Source organism: Saccopteryx bilineata, chromosome 7, assembly GCF_036850765.1.
Source record: "Saccopteryx bilineata isolate mSacBil1 chromosome 7, mSacBil1_pri_phased_curated, whole genome shotgun sequence".
Taxonomy (NCBI): Eukaryota; Metazoa; Chordata; class Mammalia; order Chiroptera; family Emballonuridae; genus Saccopteryx; species Saccopteryx bilineata.
The window spans coordinates 74,604,853-74,622,561 of NC_089496.1; the positions used below are offsets into that span (position 1 = coordinate 74,604,853).

The window sequence follows — 17,709 nt, forward strand, 5'->3', positions numbered from 1 at the left end:
CACAGTGTGCCATATGCCACAGACAGTCCTGAATTCCAGGACAATGTGAAAATTGAAATCTCAAACTCTTGGAAGCTCAAGATTTTGAAAATTTGTTCTCAAAGAATTCCCAGGGGGAAAAAAAATTAATGTCTTCCATGAATCAGCACGGAGAGGTCCTAAGAGCGTGGGCTCAGGAATCAGACAGACTTGTGGTCGACAGGTCCAGGGGGGCCAACTGGCAGCTCTGGATCCCTGGTCAGGTCTCATACCTTCTCTAAAGCTTGGATTCCTCATCTCTAAACGGGGATTATATGTCTCAAAATGTTGTGGGGACTAAACGAGTTAATGCATGAAAGAAACTACATGATAAGTACCCAATGAATGCTATTACTTTTTTAAAGGTTATTATTGTGTTTCTTACTTTGTTTTGTGAGTTTCTCTAGGAAAGTTGCTAGTAAACTTATATATATATATATAATAAACATATATATATATATATTTCCTAAGTAGCATTAAAATAGTAGTGAATTTCTGACTTTTTTTCTTACTATAAGCTCAGGAGGGTACCCGAGGCAATTAATGTTGTTTTACAGACAAATAATTATAGACGATAAAATAGAAAGCTAGAAACAGACCCAGGAGCTGTGTGTTTCCAGTGTGCCTGGTGCCTACCTTCCTACCCCACCCACCTCCTACCACTCTGCCGCCTTATTTTCAATTGCTGTAGGGACATCCCACAACTTCTTCCTTGTCACCCTCCTGCATAAAACATACATATGCACATGTAAACATATGTTCTGTCATGTACACTGAAAATACAGACAAATACTACATACATATCAGCTTTGGGATATTATGAAGACATAATGTGAACTCTTTATATCAAGCTTATATAAGTCATAATGTAGTAATTATAATTATAAATTTATTAATTGAAGAAGTATCCAAACTGCCATTTTTTTTCTTTTTTTCTAAAGTGAGAAGAGAGGAGATAGAGAGGCAGACTCCCACATGCGCCTTAACTGGGATCCACCCAACAACCCCTGTCTGGAGCCGATGCTCTGCCCATCTGGGGCCATGCTTGCAACTGAGCTATTTTTAGTCCCTGAAGCGGAGGCTCCATGGAGCCATCTTCAGCGTCTAGGACTGAGGTGTTCAAACCAATAGACCTATGGCTATGGGAAGGGAAGAGAAAGGGAGGGAGGGAGAAGGGGAGGGGGAGAAATGGAGGAGCAGATGGTTGCTTCTCCTGTGTGCCCTGATCAGGGATCAAACCCAGGATGTCCACATGCCAGGCCAATGCTCTATCACTGAGCCAACTGGCCAGGGCCCAAACTTCCATCTTTCAAAACCAATGCTATTTCATGTTTTCACCCTTGCTTGTTTTAAATTATACACAAGAGGAGATACTTGAGATACTTAAAAATGCTTCTCTCTTCTACTTTTACAGAATGAGTCCAAATATATCATTAACAACAACAAAAAACCCAGAAAGTACTGCAGCTAAACTTCTACAAGGAACACTCATGAATTCTAAGTGGAAACCACGGTCAAATCGATGGGAAAAGGAAGTAGCAATTCAAGTGAGTACCCCTAAAACACATCTGTTCTGTGGGTGGACAGTTCTTAAAACTGGCTTCTCTTAGAACTCTGCTGCTTGGTTTGCCTGACCTACAGGGTTAGAAATATTCAGTTGTTATTTGGAAGATGAAGCCATCAGAACAAGATGAGCAGAATCTTCAGATACTTACCACTGCATGCAGGCATCTGGCACGATCTCACGAGAGGCGGTCCTGGAAGGTCCCTGCACAAGGCCTCGCTGACCAGGGTGCGCCGGCCCTTGGCTGTGAGCCGTTGACACACCTGCTTTCTTCGCTGGGTCCCGATACCACAGGTGACAGAGCACTGTAATGAGAACAGCACAGCAGAGCGACATGGAGTGCGAGCAGACAAATGCAGCTAATGAGAGGGAGCTCTGTGTGGGTGTGCCGATACATGGGCCACTTCCGAGGCTCCGGCGTCTTTTATTTTGGCTCCAGCGTCTTTTAAAATATGGAACATTTGCCTTTTTTCTCCCCTTTCCTCCCCTCCCTTCCTTTCTTTCTTTCTGAAATAGTAATTAATTTCCAGTTGTTTATTGTCATGGGTTTTATTGTTGTTGGTTTTTGCCTTATAATTGCTACCTTATTTATTGTTTAGTGATTTAAGGTGAATTTGCTTTTTACACTTGGTTTTAAGGAGAAGTGATGTTGGCTTTGCTTTTTTTTTTTTTTTTTACTTTTTATTTATTGATTTTAGTCAAAAAGGAAGAGAGAGAGAGAGAGAGTGAGAGAGACAGAAACATTTATCCATTCCTGTATGTGTCCTGACCGGGAATCGAACTGGCAACCTCTGTGCTTTGGGCTGATGCTCTAACTAACCAAGCTATGCGGCCAGGGCAAGTTTATTTATTTATTTACTTTCTGAGAGAAAGGATGGGGGCACTGACAGGGACAGACAAACAGGAACGTATAATGGGAAAGTTTTCAAAAACCACCCAAAGTGCTATACATAAAATAAGATTAATATTTAATGCTCATGATATACATAACATTGATATTTGATAATCATTGTGTGTACATGTGGTTTAAATTTTTAATTAGGTATATTAGAAGCTTTACATTAGGCATATTGGCAATTCTATTAGCTATATTAGAAAAAAACTAAAGTAAAATAAAAAGGATGGCTGAATGTCTTATTTTTTTTACCATAAGTAATTCATTCTCAAAGAACCCTTTAAAGTTAAGAAGATGAAAGAAAAAGAGACTCAGTAGTTATTTTTAATGACATTTTAACTTTCAAGAGTATCTGCTGACACACTGCTAAGAAGGAAGAGGAAATAAGCGTTTCCATTTCCTCCTAATTTCCCGGTTTTCGTTAAATTTTTCAGATAACGTCAAGATTGCTGATTCTCTGGGTCTGCTCTAAAATGCAGCTGCTGGCTGGTTATTCTTGATTCTGCACTTGAATGAATTACTCATCTTCCATCATTTGATCAGGGTCTGTGCAGCCTGAGTGCTGCGAGTTGCCGGGGTGTCTCATCCTGGCCTTGTTTTTCAAGGAGGGCTTCCAGAATGGCTTTCTCTTCTGCCTCTGTTGCCTTTCTACGTGAAGAACAAGCCAGACAAGAGAAACTACTTGGGTCATCCTTTTCTCTCCCATCGAATTGTGTGCACCCTGTTCTGTTGTCTTGTACCGAATGCCACTGGAACGCATGTGAGGCCAAATAGGAAAATTGTTTCTCTTCTTTTCCAGGTGAGAGGAGGGGGGATAGAGAGACAGACTCCTGCATACTCCCCAACTGGGATCCGCCTGGCAACCCCCATCTGGGGCTGATGCTCTGCCCATCTGGGGTCATGCTCAAATAGCTGAGCTATTTTTAATGCCTGAGGCAGAGGTTCCATAGAGCCATCCTCAGCGCCTGGGGCCAATGCACTTGAACCAATCAAGGTATGGCTGCAGGAGATGAGAGAGAGAGAGAGAGAGAGAGAGAGAAGGGGGAGGGGAAGGGTTGGAGAAACAGATGGTCGCTTCTCCTGTGTGTCCTGACAGGGAATTGAACCCAGGACTTCCACATGCCAGGCTCACACTACTACTGAGCAAACCAGCCAGGGCCCAAATAGGGAAATTTTGTTAACTGTTTGCCTTTTCTGCTCAGAAACCTGTGAGCTCTTTATCCATGAAGGTTGGCACCATAAGAACACTACGTTTTAGTGGGTCCTCCATTCTCGGCACACAATATACCATGATGACTTGCAGGTTAAAGCTTTCATTAAAGAAAGTGAATTTCCCATTATTCTCTCTGAATGTTTTTTTTGTTCCATTGTTTTGTTCTTCTCATCAATACCAGTAACACTAATGTTTGATTTCCACACCCATCACTGCCTCTAAAAGCGATCCGCATTTCTACACTCTCTTCTGTATCATGTTATGATCATTTTACCATCTCTCTCTGCTTTCAGTCATTTTAATTTTTTTTGTTGCTTGTAATATAACTTTTAGGTCTGTTATTTTTAATATTTCCTCTCTGTTTTTTCCCATTTTACTTGTCTATCTATTTCTTTCTGTTGACTTATAATCTTTTTAAAAAGTTTAGAAATTAAATTTAGTGGGGTGACATTGGTCCATAGAAACACACAGGTTTCGGATATACACTTCCACAGCATGTGAACTATTTATTGCATTCTGTGCTCATCACCCACAGTCAAAACATTTTCCGTCACCATACATTTGTCCCTCTATTCCCTGCCCCCACTCCCCTCCCTCTGGTAACACTTCACTTTTTATTTTTTTATTTTTATTTTTATTATTATTTTTTTTTGTATTTTTTCTGAAGCTGGAAACGGGCAGAGACAGTCAGACTCCCGCATGCGCCTGACCGGGATCCACCCGGCACGCCCACCAGGGGCAACGCTCTGCCCATCAGGGGGCGATGCTCTGCCCCTCTGGGGCATCACTCTGCCTCGACCAGAGCCACTCTAGCGCCTGGCGCAGAGGCCAAGGAGCCATCCCCAGCGCCTGGGACATCTTTGCTCCAATGGAGCCTTGGCTGCGGGAGGGGAAGAGAGAGAGAGGAAGGAGGGGGGGGTGGAGAAGCAAATGGGCGCTTCTCCTATGTGCCCTGGCTGGGAATCGAACCCGGGTTCCCTGCACGCCAGGCCGACGCTCTACCACTGAGCCAACCAGCCAGGGCCACACTTCACTTTTTAGCTATATCCATGAGTCTCAGTTTTATATCCCACCTATGTGTAAAATCATATAGCTCTTAGCTTTTTCTGATTTATTTATTTATTTCACTCAGTATAATGTTCTCAGGGTCCATCCATGTTGTCACAAACGGCAGTATGTCATTTCTTACGGCTGAGTAGTATTACACTGTATATATGTACCACATCTTCTTTATCCAGTCCTCTGTCGAGGGACACTTTGGTTGTTTCCATGTCTTGGCCACCGTGAATAATGCTGCGATGAACATGGGGGAGCATATGTCTTTGTGTATAAAAGTTTTAGAGCGTTTTGGGGGTAGGTACCCAGTAGAGGACTTATAATTTCTTTTTGAACTCAAACCTTACTTTTCAGCCACGTTTCCCCCAGTGATCATGGCTATAATTTCCTCAGGAATACAGAGCCCATTTGTTGGAACTTCCCTTGGGTGATATCTCTGATCTCATGTTGTTCCTGTGACTCCCTTTCTATTCCTCTCCTCCTTCCCTTTATCCCCCGCACCCATTTGATGCATAGATTTCATGTTGGTCCTTCAAAAGCGGCCGGTTGTATGTGAATAACACAGATGAAAGATGAGCTCATGCACTTTACACATTCGTTGTCTTCAGGGCTATAAAGAGATGAGTGTTTCTCTTCAGATTTTGCCCTCGAACGGTCCATGTGACTCAAAGAGGCCCTTAAAGCAGGGCCCACTGAGTCACAATCCAGCAGTGGCTGTCGCTCTTCCCATACACCCCCTCACCTGGGGCAGCACTCCCCGGGCGAGCAGGAACCCGTGGGGTTTCTCCTCCTGCTAGAGCTCCCGGTTCTGCAAGCACGTTGCAGGGGCAGCTCCTGGAGCTCCATCTCGTCTCTGTGGTCAAGGGCCTGTTGACCTGGCCTTTCTGACCTGTCACACTGACTCCTGGGAACTGTGTCCTGCTCACATCAGAAGATATAGCGGTCAGCTCTCAGCCTTCCCTCTCATTTTGGTCCAGATTTTACGGTCTCTGCAGGTGTGTTTATAACTTACAGTTGGGGATTATGGCCATTTCATTATTTACTAAAGACAGTACTCTCTTTCATTCTCTTTGTGGGATTTTTTGTTGTTGGGTTTCAAAGGAGGGAAATGACATTTTTTAAAAAAATGCCTTTGTCATCTTTAACAGAAAGCCCTAATTATTATATTGTTCAGTACAGAGAAAAGCCTTTCATAAGCTTTTTAACAAATAATTTAAAATCACCATTTATCAAATTATGATATTTTAAGTCAAATCAAATCATCACCTCGGGGTTTCCCACAAAATAAAAATTAATGTCTACCCTTCAATTTGGTGTCTCGAGTCTTTTAATTATAGTTTTGTTCTGTTTTTTTGTTTTAGTTTTCTCTTCCTGGGACTCTAATTATACACATTCCTTGGATTATCTTTCCCTGTCTTTTAGATCTATTATTCTTGCTTGAATCCTTTAAATTTCTCTTTGATTCTTTTCATTTCCCTCATATCTTTTTTTTCTCTTAGTACACTTTCTGTGTTGAGTCATTGTTGTTCTCCTAGTTTAGTCTGCATTTCTGAATTTTCCGATTCCTAATTCTTTCCTGACCCCTGTCCAAGACCTTCTCACACACTCCTGACCCATCTGTGTTCATGCACTCTTGTCATTCATCTCATGTCTAAGATTTTCCATATCCAACTTGTTTCTATAGTTTTCTTTTCTTTTTCTTTTTATTAAGAGGTGGGGAGGCAGAGAGATAGACTCCCACATAAGCCCTGACTGGGATCCATCCGGCAAACACCCTATGGGACGATGTTTTACCCATCTGGGGCCTTTGTTCTGTTGCTCAGCAACCGAGCTATTTTAGTGCCTGAGGCAAGGCCATGATGCCATCCTCAGTGCCCAGGGCCAACTTGCTCACATGAGCCATGGCTGTGGGAAGAAGAGGAGGAGGAGGAGGATAAGGAGGAAGAGAGAGAGAGAGAGAGAGAGAGAGAGAGAGAGAGAGAGAGAGAGAAGAGGGAGGAAAGGAGAAACAGATGAGCACTTCTGTGTGCCCTAACTGGGAATCCAACCTGACATCCACACACTGGGCTGATGCTCTACCATTGAGCCAAATGACCAGGGCCTGACTTGTTTCTATAGTTTTAAAAATTTCTCTTAGTTCATTTTGTAACAGTAAGTTATATCTTCATTTGCCTCAAGGCCAAATTTTTATTGTGTTGGTGTTTGCTGGGTTTTTTTTTGTTTTTTGTTTTTTTTTTTACAGAGACAGAGCTAGAGTCAGAGAGAAGGATAGATAGGGACCAACAGACAGGAACCCAGAGAGATGAGAAGCATCAATCATCAGTTTTTCGTTGCGGCACTTTATTTGTTCATTGATTGCTTTCTCATATGTGCCTTGACCATGGGGCTACAGCAGACTGAGTAACCCCTTGCTCAAGCCAGTGACCTTGGGTCTAAGCTGGTGAGCTTTGCTCAAACCAGATGAGCCTGCACTCAAGCTGGTGACCTCGGGGTCTCTAACCTGGGTCCTCCATGTCCCAGTCCTCCACTTCATCCACTGCGCCACCGCCTGGTCAGGCTGTATTGGTGTATTAATGCTACTTTCATCTTATAGTATTTTAGTGCAGGGTTTGTTGATGCTCTTATGTTAATGACATCATGTACTTTCAGGAGAGTATAAAGGGCAAGAGTGTTTCAGGGTGGTTACCTTCACTGTCAAGGGCTCCTTCTTCTGGTGTGAGAAAGACACATTCAACAGTCTGGCCACAGTTCTGAGATTCCTATCTTCTGGACTCTCCCATCCCCAAGGACGTGCACATGCTCTCTGTTACCCCTGTGCCCCTTCTCCAGTATTTCTGAAGTCCTTAACAATGTACGCTGCTCCAGGGCCTGAGCTTTCTCACTCTCAACCAACCTTTCCCTGGGGTGGTATTTATGGTGGGTGCCTGTTCCATGGCCCTTGGGCCTGTCTCTTCTTTTTTAAATCTCTGCCTACCTGCTAAAATGGCAGTTTCTGTTTTATATACAGTCTGGCCTCTCCCATGTATGTCATTTTTGTTCAAGTTATCTGTGTTTTTTTCCTTTCCTTTGGCAATCTTAATTGGTGGGTTTGTTTGTTTGTTTGTATAAGATCTCACTTATAGAGCTTTTTTTCCTTTTCTCTTTGCCTGTAGATACGTTTCAAAAACGGGAAGTTAGCAGGCGTAGGTAGCTGATGATGAGCGGGAGAGGTCAGCGGTGATCACAGCGCCGGAAGGCTGCTGGTGTGCCGACAGACAGGATGTGAGACAGGCCCGTGTGCATGAGATGCAGAGATGGACCCCGTGCTTCCCCATGCTGAGGGCACATCCTGTTAGGAGAGCTGGGGGCCCGGCATTAAACAGACTCCTCCTGGAGACAGAGAATCACCTGTAGGGGTTAGAGGTCAGGACACAGACTAACGACAGAGGGAAAGATGCACTGATGGAAATGAAGAGGTTAAATATAGAGAGGTGTTTTTTGGTTTTTTTTTTGAGATTTGGAAGAAGACAAACCAACATAAAAAATGAAGTCAGGTAAGTAGAAAACAAAAACATCAAGGAACAGCATGATTTTCGCATAATGAAGGCAGAAACATGGTCACATGTTCCATCAAAGCCTAGAGAGGGAAGAATGAGGAAATGATATTGAATTCTGGTCAAGGACGAGGCCACAAAACAGGCATGAGGGCAAGGGGATTACTGAAACCCCTATGCGGGAGTACTGCCAGTATCTCAGCCAAGGCCCCCAAGTGACCCATCCTTTGACACAGGGACTTGTCAGCCGAAAGCTCCAGGGAGGGTGGCCACTGGACGTTAGAGTCTCTGCCAAAACAAAGCAACTTGGAAGCGGGAGGAAATTTCAACCAACAGGAAAAAAACCCAAACTGAACCCAGTAGGAAACCCAAACTGCTGGGCAACATGTGTGCCCACCTGACCGAGTCTGAGGTTGGCCTTCGGTCTCAAAGGCCGAGACAGGCTCCGCGTCCCACGTGTGTGCACACCTGCTCTTCTCCCTGGACGGGCATTTCCCAGAGACGTGGCTGGGCTGGGATGGGGAGAGGTCTCAATGTGCATCAGCTGACCTCTCAGAGTGTAACCATTTGCTCTTGCCTTGAAGAACGGTTGCCTAGGAAACGGACCAGTCTCAGGTCCAACCCAGCTCAGGTGGGTAACCTTTGTCTCCTCTTGTTTCTCCCAGCAAAGCCCCTTCCCCTGAACGAGCTTCTAGTCCTGTGTTAGCAGGTATGAGCTTTTTAAAAGATCACCGCTTCACCTCCATTTTGCATCTCCCGACTGTGCAAAGACTCTTGAGAATAAGAGACTTTACCTACTGGTAGCTCTGAAGGACCAAGTAAGCGATCCACAGCCACTGGCCCCAAGGACACTATAAACCAGATGGGAACAGCATACGGTCTCCCAGGAAGTGACTCCACATAGTAACGCAATAACAATTTGGGTCACCTTGTGAGTTAAATCAGTGCCGTGCTGTATGATTTTAGGGAGTGGAGACCTGACTGCTCGCTGCATCCAGTTCGCATCTTGGAGAAGAAAGATATAGCAGCAAAGGGGGCAGGGGAGCAGGGACTGCAAGGCTGGGAATGGCCCTTACCTTGGACCAGTCTCCCGCGGTTACATGTGGAGGGCAGTCGGTTCTGGCGCAGGACTTATGAGACGACGCCTTGGGTCCCTGGCACAATTCATCGGAGAGACTCAGAAAGCTGCCATCTGTTAACAGCTGCCGACAGGTGACCCTCCGGTTCTGAGAGCCACCACCGCATGTCTGGGAACACTGAGAGAACAGAAGGAGGGGACTCAGCGTAGACCTCTCACATTCATAAGCCTGGCGGGTAGGAGGGGTCACCAGGGGGCCATACCTGCTGCCATTCTTCAATGTGCCAGCTCGGAGGGCAGTCGAATTGATTGCAGGCTTGCAAGGCGTGGGGCTTTTCATCTCTGCATTCCTTGGCAGGGACAGGGGCTTCTCCAGGGTGCAGGCAGTGCACCTCTCTGGTCTGGATCCCGACACCGCAGGTCGCTGAGCAGGGCCCCCAGAAGCCCGTGTGCCACCTGCACCAAAAAGAGAAAAACAAGCGGGGAGGTAGGACTGTCCGATGGGACCACATCTGACAGTCACAACACGGACAGTTCAGTTCTGAGGACCTCCCAGCCGCACGCCCCGCGCGCAGAGCTGACAGCCAGACAGTTCAGTTCCGAGGACCTCAGGACCTCCAGGCCGCACGCCCCGCGCGCAGAGCTGACCGCCGGACAGTTCAGTTCCGAGGACCTCAGGACCTCCAGGCCGCACGCCCCGCGCGCAGAGCTGACCGCGGGACAGTTCAGTTCCGAGGACCTCAGGACCTCCAGGCCGCACGCTCCGCGCGCAGAGCTGACAGCCGCAGCACCTCTGGCGGGACGTGCAGTTCAAATACAGAAAGATCATGTTTAAAGGCAAGAAATGTTAAAGATTTTACCCACTGGAGAAAGTCCAGAGTGAAAAGAAACTGCTTTCGCCCCAACCTAACTTAACCACCACATATTAACAACAGATTCTCGGTTTTGTTTTGAGTAGAGCTGAAGGCAAAGATGATTTATATAGGGGTCAGGAGAAAGTTTAAATGCTGAAAAGTGCACTTCGGGAAATTTTCAGGGCACCTGGATTCATTCTTTGGACTATCCCTAAGAAAAATTCTTTTATGTTAGGATTGGATTTACTACACATGTATATACTACGATTCCCGTCCAGTAAGATCTGGGAAAAAGCAGGTTTTCTCATGAGACATCTGTAAAAATGAAAACCAGAACAGCTGCGTTAGGCACATATTTTCAAACCGCCCTCAGGGAAGAGTCTCAGCGCTCCCGCCAGAAGCATGAATGCTGCGTTTCCTACACCCACAGCGACCTACACCATAGGTCATGTCATTCACAAGAGTCTCTGCCTATCAGATGGGTGATACACATTTTTTTGAGAGAGAGAGAAAGAGGAAGGGAGAGAGATGAGAAGCATCAACTCATAGTTGCAGCACCTTAGTTTTTCACTGATTGCTTCTCATACGTGCCTTGACTGGGGGGGCTTAAGCTGAACCAGTGACCCCTTACTAAAGCCAGTGACCTTGGGCTTTAAGCCAACGACCTCTGGGCTCAAGCCAGTGACCTTAGGATCACGTGGATGATTCTGCATTCAAGATGGTGATCCTGCACTCAAGCCAGATGAGCCTGCATTCAAGGCGGCAACCTTGAACTTTCGAACCCAGCCTCAGTGTCTCACGTTAATGCTCTGTCCACTGCACTACTACCTGGTCAGGCCAGTGTGGTTCATTTGTGGATATTTTATTATTAGCAAACATGAATTTTTACCTAGTTACTGTTTTGATGTACTATAAGAATACAACTATAAAATGCTTAATAGGTACATAAAAGGATGTTTGTTCCAGGGTCATTTGTAATAGCAAGCAATAAATAAATAAGAAAAATTATACTAAATTTTACAGAATGGAGGAAAGGAGACACTCTTAATAAGACTATTGATATAGCACAATGCTAGCAACCATTAAAATAATAAACTAGATGTATAGTTATTGACATGAAAAACATTCATAATATACTTTTTTTTATAGTCAGTGAGAGGAGGGTAGACAGAGACAAACTCCCACGCGTGCCCCAATCAGGATCCACCCAGCAAGCCCACTAGGGGGTGGTGCTCTGCCCATCTGGGGTGTTGCTCCATTGCTCAGCAATTGAGCTCTTCTTAGTGCCTGAGGTGGAGGCCATGGAGCCATCCTCAGCACCCAAGGCCAACTCGCTCCAATCAAGCTATGGCTGCAGGAGGGGATGAGAGAGAGAAGCGAGAGGGGCCGGGGTGAAGCAGATGGGCGCTTCTCCTGTGTGCCCTGACTGGGAATCAAACCTGGGACACCCATACACCAGGCTGACACTCTACCACTGAGCCAACCAGCAAGGGCCCATAATATACTATAATTAGGAAAAAAACAGGTTGTAAAATACCTTATCATATTGTTTTATGCATTTATAAATGCATGCAGAAAAATGTCTAGATAATTATACACCTATATCTTAATAGTTATGAACTCTTAGTTACAGGATTTTTTATTTTTTTCTATTGTTGCCAGTGGTTTTTCTTATAATAAGCACTCATTATCAGAAAAAAATAAATTAGTTCTTTGAAAAAATATTAGCCTTGGCCCTGGCCAATAGTTCAGTTGGTTAGGGCATCTTCCTGACATGCTGAGGTTGCTGGTTCAATCCCTGGTCAGGGCACATACAAGAGTCAAACAATGATGACATGAATAAGTAGAACTACAAATCAATGTTTTTTTCTTTCTGTCTCTGTCTCTCTTCCTTCCTCTTTCTCTAAAAATCAATAAATTAAGAATTAATTAAAAAAAGAAAAAATATTAGTGTTAAAGGTACTTTCCAGTTTTTCTCATTTCTAATTTTCTATAATAAATGTTTTCTTGTGTAGATAAAATGAAAATAGTATTCAAGACAAATACATAAGACAAAAAGTAAAATTTTAATATATAAAAGCATTTTTACAATAAAGATATAATAATTACACAAGCATGGAGACTGAATAAAAAGCATAAATATGTATGAAGTAGGAGCTAAAGCTATAAGAAAAATCAAAGTATATATAACAAAAAAAATTTTAAGCTGTAAAATACTTCTATAAGCCCCTAGAATGTCAAGAATGTAAACTTCAATAAGAATATAGAGAATTTAATAATATATTTGAAAATCTTGACAGAATAGATAACATTTTAGGAAACTATGGAAAATCCTATTTAACAAAAGGCACTAATTTAGTGCCGAATTCCTATAAATTTTCAATGGGTAAATTCCCATGTTATTTAAAATGTTCCAAAGTAAAAAAAAAAAAAAAAAAAAAAAAAAAGACTAAATATTTTAATGCATATTAAGAAGCTAGAAAAAATACATAAACACAAAATATTAGAAATATGTAGAAAGAAAAATATTATAGGCCCTGGCTGGTTTGCTCAGTGGATAGAGTGTTGGCCTGGCATGCAGACATCCTGGGTTTGATCTCTGGTCAGGGCACACAGGAGAAGAGACCATCTGCTTCTCCTCCTCTCCCTTTCATCCTTCTCTCTCTCCTCTCCTCTCATAGCCAGTGGCTCGACTGGTCCAAGCATCAGCCTCAGGTGCTGAGGATAGCTCGGTTAATTCGAGCATCAGCCTCAGATAGGGGTTGCCAGGTGGATCCCGATTGGGGCACATGAGGGAGTCTGTCTCATTTCTCACTTAAAAAAATTTTTTGGCCCTGGCTGGTTGGTTCAGCGGTAGAACGTCGGCCTGGTGTGCGGGGGACCCGGGTTCGATTCCCGGCCAAGGCACATAGGAGAAGCGCCCATTTGCTTCTCCACCCCCTCCCCCTCCTTCCTCTCTGTCTCTCTTTTCCCCTCCCACAGCCAAGGCTCCATTGGAGCAAAGATGGCCCGGGCACTGGGGATGGCTCCTTGGCCTCTGCCCCAGGCGCTAGAGTGGCTCTGGTCGCGGCAGAGCGACGCCCTGGAGGGGCAGAGCATCACCCCCTGATGGGCAGAGCGTCACCCCTGGTGGGTGTGCCGGGTGGATCCCGGTCGGGCGCATGCGGGAGTCTGTTTGACTGTCTCTCCCCGTTTCCAGCTTCAGAAAATTACAAAAAAAAAAAAATTTTTTTTTACACATAATTATATATTCTAAATCTAAATTAAAAAAAAGTGTAAACTCGTAAAACAGGTCCTGGCCGGTTGGCTCAGTGGTAGAGCATTGGCCTGGCTTGCAGGAGTCCCGGGTTTGATTCCTGGCCAGGGCACACAGGAGAAGCACCCATCTGCTTCTCCACCCCTCCCCCTCTCCTTCCTCTCTGTCTCTCTCTTCCCCTCCCACAGCCAAGGCTCCATTGGAGCAAAGTTTCCCGGGCGCTGAGGATGGCTCCATGGCCTCTGCCTCAGGCACTAGAATGGCTCTGGTTGAGACAGAGCAACGCCCCAGATGGGCAGAGTATCGCCCCCTGGTGGGCATGCTGGGTGGATCCCAGTTGGGCACATGCAGGAGTCTGTCTGACTGCCTCACCGTTTCCAACTTCAGAAAAATAAAAAATAAAAAAACCAAAACACAAAAAACAAAATAAAACAGAAGCAAGTTAGTCAAAGATTAAAACAATACATAGTACATGCTGTGAAATGAATGTTTATGTCCCTCCTTAAACTTATACATGGAAGCCCTAACGCAATATGATGGTATTTGGAGATTAGGCCTTTAGGAGGCATTGAGGGTTAGATGTGGTCATGAGGATGAGGCCCCAATGCTGAGCTCAGTGCCTTTCTAAGAAGAAAAAGAGAGCTAGCTCTCTCTCTCTCTCTCTCTCTCTCTCTCTCTCTCCAAGGGAAGAATGCAGCAAGAAGGAAGCTGTCTACAAGCTGAGAAGAGACCTCTCACTGAAACTGAACCCTGAGGACACCCTGACCTTGGACTTTCCAGCCTCTAGAACAGTGAGAAAATAAACTTGTGTTTAAGCCGCCCAGTCTATGATACTTCATTATAACAGCCGGAGCTAAGACTATGTTTTCTAACCACAGTGGAACTATATTAGGCAATCCCTAAATAGTTAGAAATCATGCAATAATCTTCTAAATTACTCACGGGTCAAAGAAGAAATCGCAATGAAAATTAGATGATACTTTTTAATGCATCTTAATAAAAATACAACATGTCAAAATCTGTGGGAGTGACGCTAACATTGTGATTAGAAGAAAACCAGTCAACTTTAACTGCATATACTGGAAAGAAAGGCTGCAAATAGTCATCTAACAAGGCTTTTTGCAAGATATTAAAAAAGAACAGTAAATTAAACCTCCCTTTCTCCGTCTCTTAACCCTCCCTGTGTACAGTTCTGTCTGTCTCCATCTAGCCCTCCAGGGTACCCAGCCTCTAGTCATACATGAACACCATGCACAGAAGCCCTGTCAGGACACAGGAGATTCAATCACTGAGCCAACGGGTGCTTTGGAGCTTTATCTGCTCACAGGTCTTTCTGTGTGTGTCCCCCACTTCCCTGAGCAGCCTCATAGAAACAATGGCTTCTGGTTATAATCAGAGCAGCTTTTCACTTGATTCTATTCACAGAGAAGCAGTGAACCAGGGTCCTGTCTAGGATATGGAAGGAAGATGTTCATCCTCTACTCTCCATAGAAACTGAACTCTCGTTTCCCCAGGCTGCTCTGGGGCTTCATGCAGGTCCCAGTCCCACTTACCACCTCCCTCTCCCACCCCTTTCCTCGCCCACACGGTTTCCGTGACCTCACCCCCAGCATGGCATTGGAGTTCCCCATTTTTATACAGCACCTGTCATTGGACTGCACTTAGAGCAGAATGTCATATTAAAACACCACCTAGGCCCTGGCCAGTTGGCTCAGTGGTAGAGCGTCACCCTGGTGTGTGGATGTCCTAGGTTCAATTTCCAGTCAGGGCACACAGCAGAAGTGCCCATCTGCTTCTCCACCCCTCCCCCTTTCTCTTCTCTCTTGCTCTCTCCCTTCCTCTCCTGCAGCCATGGCTCCATTGGAGTGAGTTGGCCCTGGACACTGAAGATGGCTCCATGGTCTTTCCTCAGGTGCTAAAATAGCTCAGTTGTTGAGCAACAGAGCAACGGCCCCATATGGGCAGAGCATCACTCCCTAGTGCGCTTACTGGGTGGATCCTGGTTGGGGTGCATGTGGGAATCTGTCTCACTGCCTCCCTTCCTCTCACTGAATAAAAAAAAAAAAAGAAAGCAAAAACATGTCATCTTACCTGGAAGCCTACTGATTAGTTAGACTACACTGTAATCGAGTATATTAAATTTTGAGTGGCTTTAGAAGTGAGGTTATAAAATAACCAAGGGTAGAGACACAGCCCATATTCTGATGGCAACTGAACTACACAGATATGTGATTAGGCTTTTGTTTCACTATTAAAAAAATTCAGCATCAGTACGTTACTTGGAATGACTTTGGGATGATCATCTCTCAAGAAAGTATAGAGCTGGAAGAATCGGTTAGAGGTACAAGGAGCTGGAAAAAAAACCCATTCTTATGCAAGAAAAGGATAACAATTTCTTAGTAACAGATGATGGACTAAATACAGAACTTTTTTTTTAAATTCAAGAACTGGGTGCCTAACCAGGTGGTGGTGCAGTGGATAGAGTGCCAACCTGGGACTCTGACAACCCAGGTTCGAAACCCTGAGGTCACCAGCTTGAGTGCAGGCACAGGGGCTTGAGGGTGGGGCTACTGGCTTGAGCACGGGATCATAGACATGACCCCATGGTATCTGGCTGGAGCCCAAAGGTTGCTGGCTTGAAGTCCAAGGTCGCTGGCTTGAGCCCAAGGTCGCTGGCTTGAGCAAGGGGTCACTGGCTCAGTTGGAGCCCTTTGGTTAAGTCACATATGAGAATCAGTGAACAAGTGAAGTGCCACAACTCTAAGTTGATGCTTTTCACTTATCTCACTCCCTTCTTGTCTTTCTATTCCTGTCTGTCTGTCTCTCTCACTAATAAATAAAATTCAAGAACCGGGTGACAAGTTGGGACAGAAAACACATCACTTGTGCCTTGTGCTTTCCCACTTCCTCCCTGGCAGCGCTGTGTCCGGCGAGAGGGGAAGGTTCCCTAGAGTGCTGGGACCCTGTATACCCCCAGTGTTTCTGCAAGCTGCTGGTTCTCTCCTGGAAAAAGCAAACTCCATGAATAGCAGAAACTCAGCACTTACAGGACAGACGGGGGAGTAACCCCATGGAGCAAATGAGCACGCAACACCCGACCTTGGAGAGGCCAGGCTCATACATCAAATACATTTGCCATTGGGCGAAATAAAGATGCACTGAGTGTCCAAACAACCTCGGCGGTAAGCTACACCCAGGGGTGATATTTTACTGCTATTGCCCTTGGAATCGGTAAATATTTGTATGGAAAATACTGTGCAACCACCTGTTCCTGTTATTCCTGCACCACTGGTTTCTAGAACCTAAAATATTTTTGTAAACTTACCTTTATTTTGGCATCAACCCATTGTCTCTGCTGGGTTGTTGGTTTTTTTCCCCAATATACCTCTCACTCTTCAAAAAAATGTATTCAATCTGCAACTCTGAAATGGGGAATTGTATTTCCCTTTGTATAAAAACAGACGTAATTTTGCAAAGTGGCCAAGACATATTGCGTGCTCCATTATTTTGAGCTTGGAAGCTCTGCGGGGAAGACAGCTATGGGAGGGGTGTGTGCGGGGGCGTGCGCGGGCATTGCCCACAGCTGGTATCTGAGTTGTCCGCAGCCTGAAGAGGCAGTTTCTAGACTTGTGAAATCTTGCGCCAATCTGCTGAGCAAAGGAAGGGCAGTTGTCAAACCCAGCCCCGCCTTGACCTGGGCAGGTCAACCAAAGGCTGTTTGTTGTTCCTAGAACTAAAACAAGGCCTGAGCATTTAAGACTACTCGTGCGTTGGTGTGGGCGGAGGGTTCTGGCGATGCGAATGGAAACTACAACTGGAAGGCACTCCTCAGCCAGGAAAGCCTGGAGCTGGGAGAGACCTGGGGGGTCAGGAAACCAGGCCCAGAGAGCTGAGGACTGGTCTGAAATTCTTAGAGAGGGAGATCTGACCAGGGCCATTTCCACTTCTCCGGGGACTTTACGAGTTCCCCTGGGTCAAGTGTCTCAGGTGAGGCACCCATTTTCCATTCTGCTGGACTTCAGTACACAGCAAGAGGTGGCAAAATAATTACTTTTATGGGAGGGAACTAGCTTATTTCATGTCAGAGAAGGGCTCCAGGCGGAGGGCACCGTCTGTGCAAAGGCCCAGAGGCACGAATGAGTGTGAGCGTGGGTCACTGTGAAAATTCACTGTGACTACTGAGCAAGGTCTTTAGGGTGTGTGTGCATGTACATATGTGTGCGCATGAACATGTCTGCATGG

The 17,709-nt window shown here is 45.1% G+C and overlaps 1 protein-coding gene across 2 annotated transcripts in view; it reads right to left on the minus strand.

The window, feature by feature from the left end:
- ADAMTSL3 (ADAMTS like 3) overlaps window positions 1-17,709 on the minus strand; it is a 247,812-nt gene that overhangs the window by 49,896 nt on the left and 180,207 nt on the right. For both annotated transcript variants that reach the window (XM_066239225.1, XM_066239226.1), the window contains exons 18-20: window positions 9,621-9,813; window positions 9,356-9,535; window positions 1,734-1,887 (exon numbers count right to left, since the gene is read on the minus strand). In XM_066239225.1, the coding sequence (XP_066095322.1) occupies window positions 1,734-1,887; window positions 9,356-9,535; window positions 9,621-9,813 (527 nt within the window). The remainder of the gene's footprint in view (window positions 1-1,733; window positions 1,888-9,355; window positions 9,536-9,620; window positions 9,814-17,709) is intronic.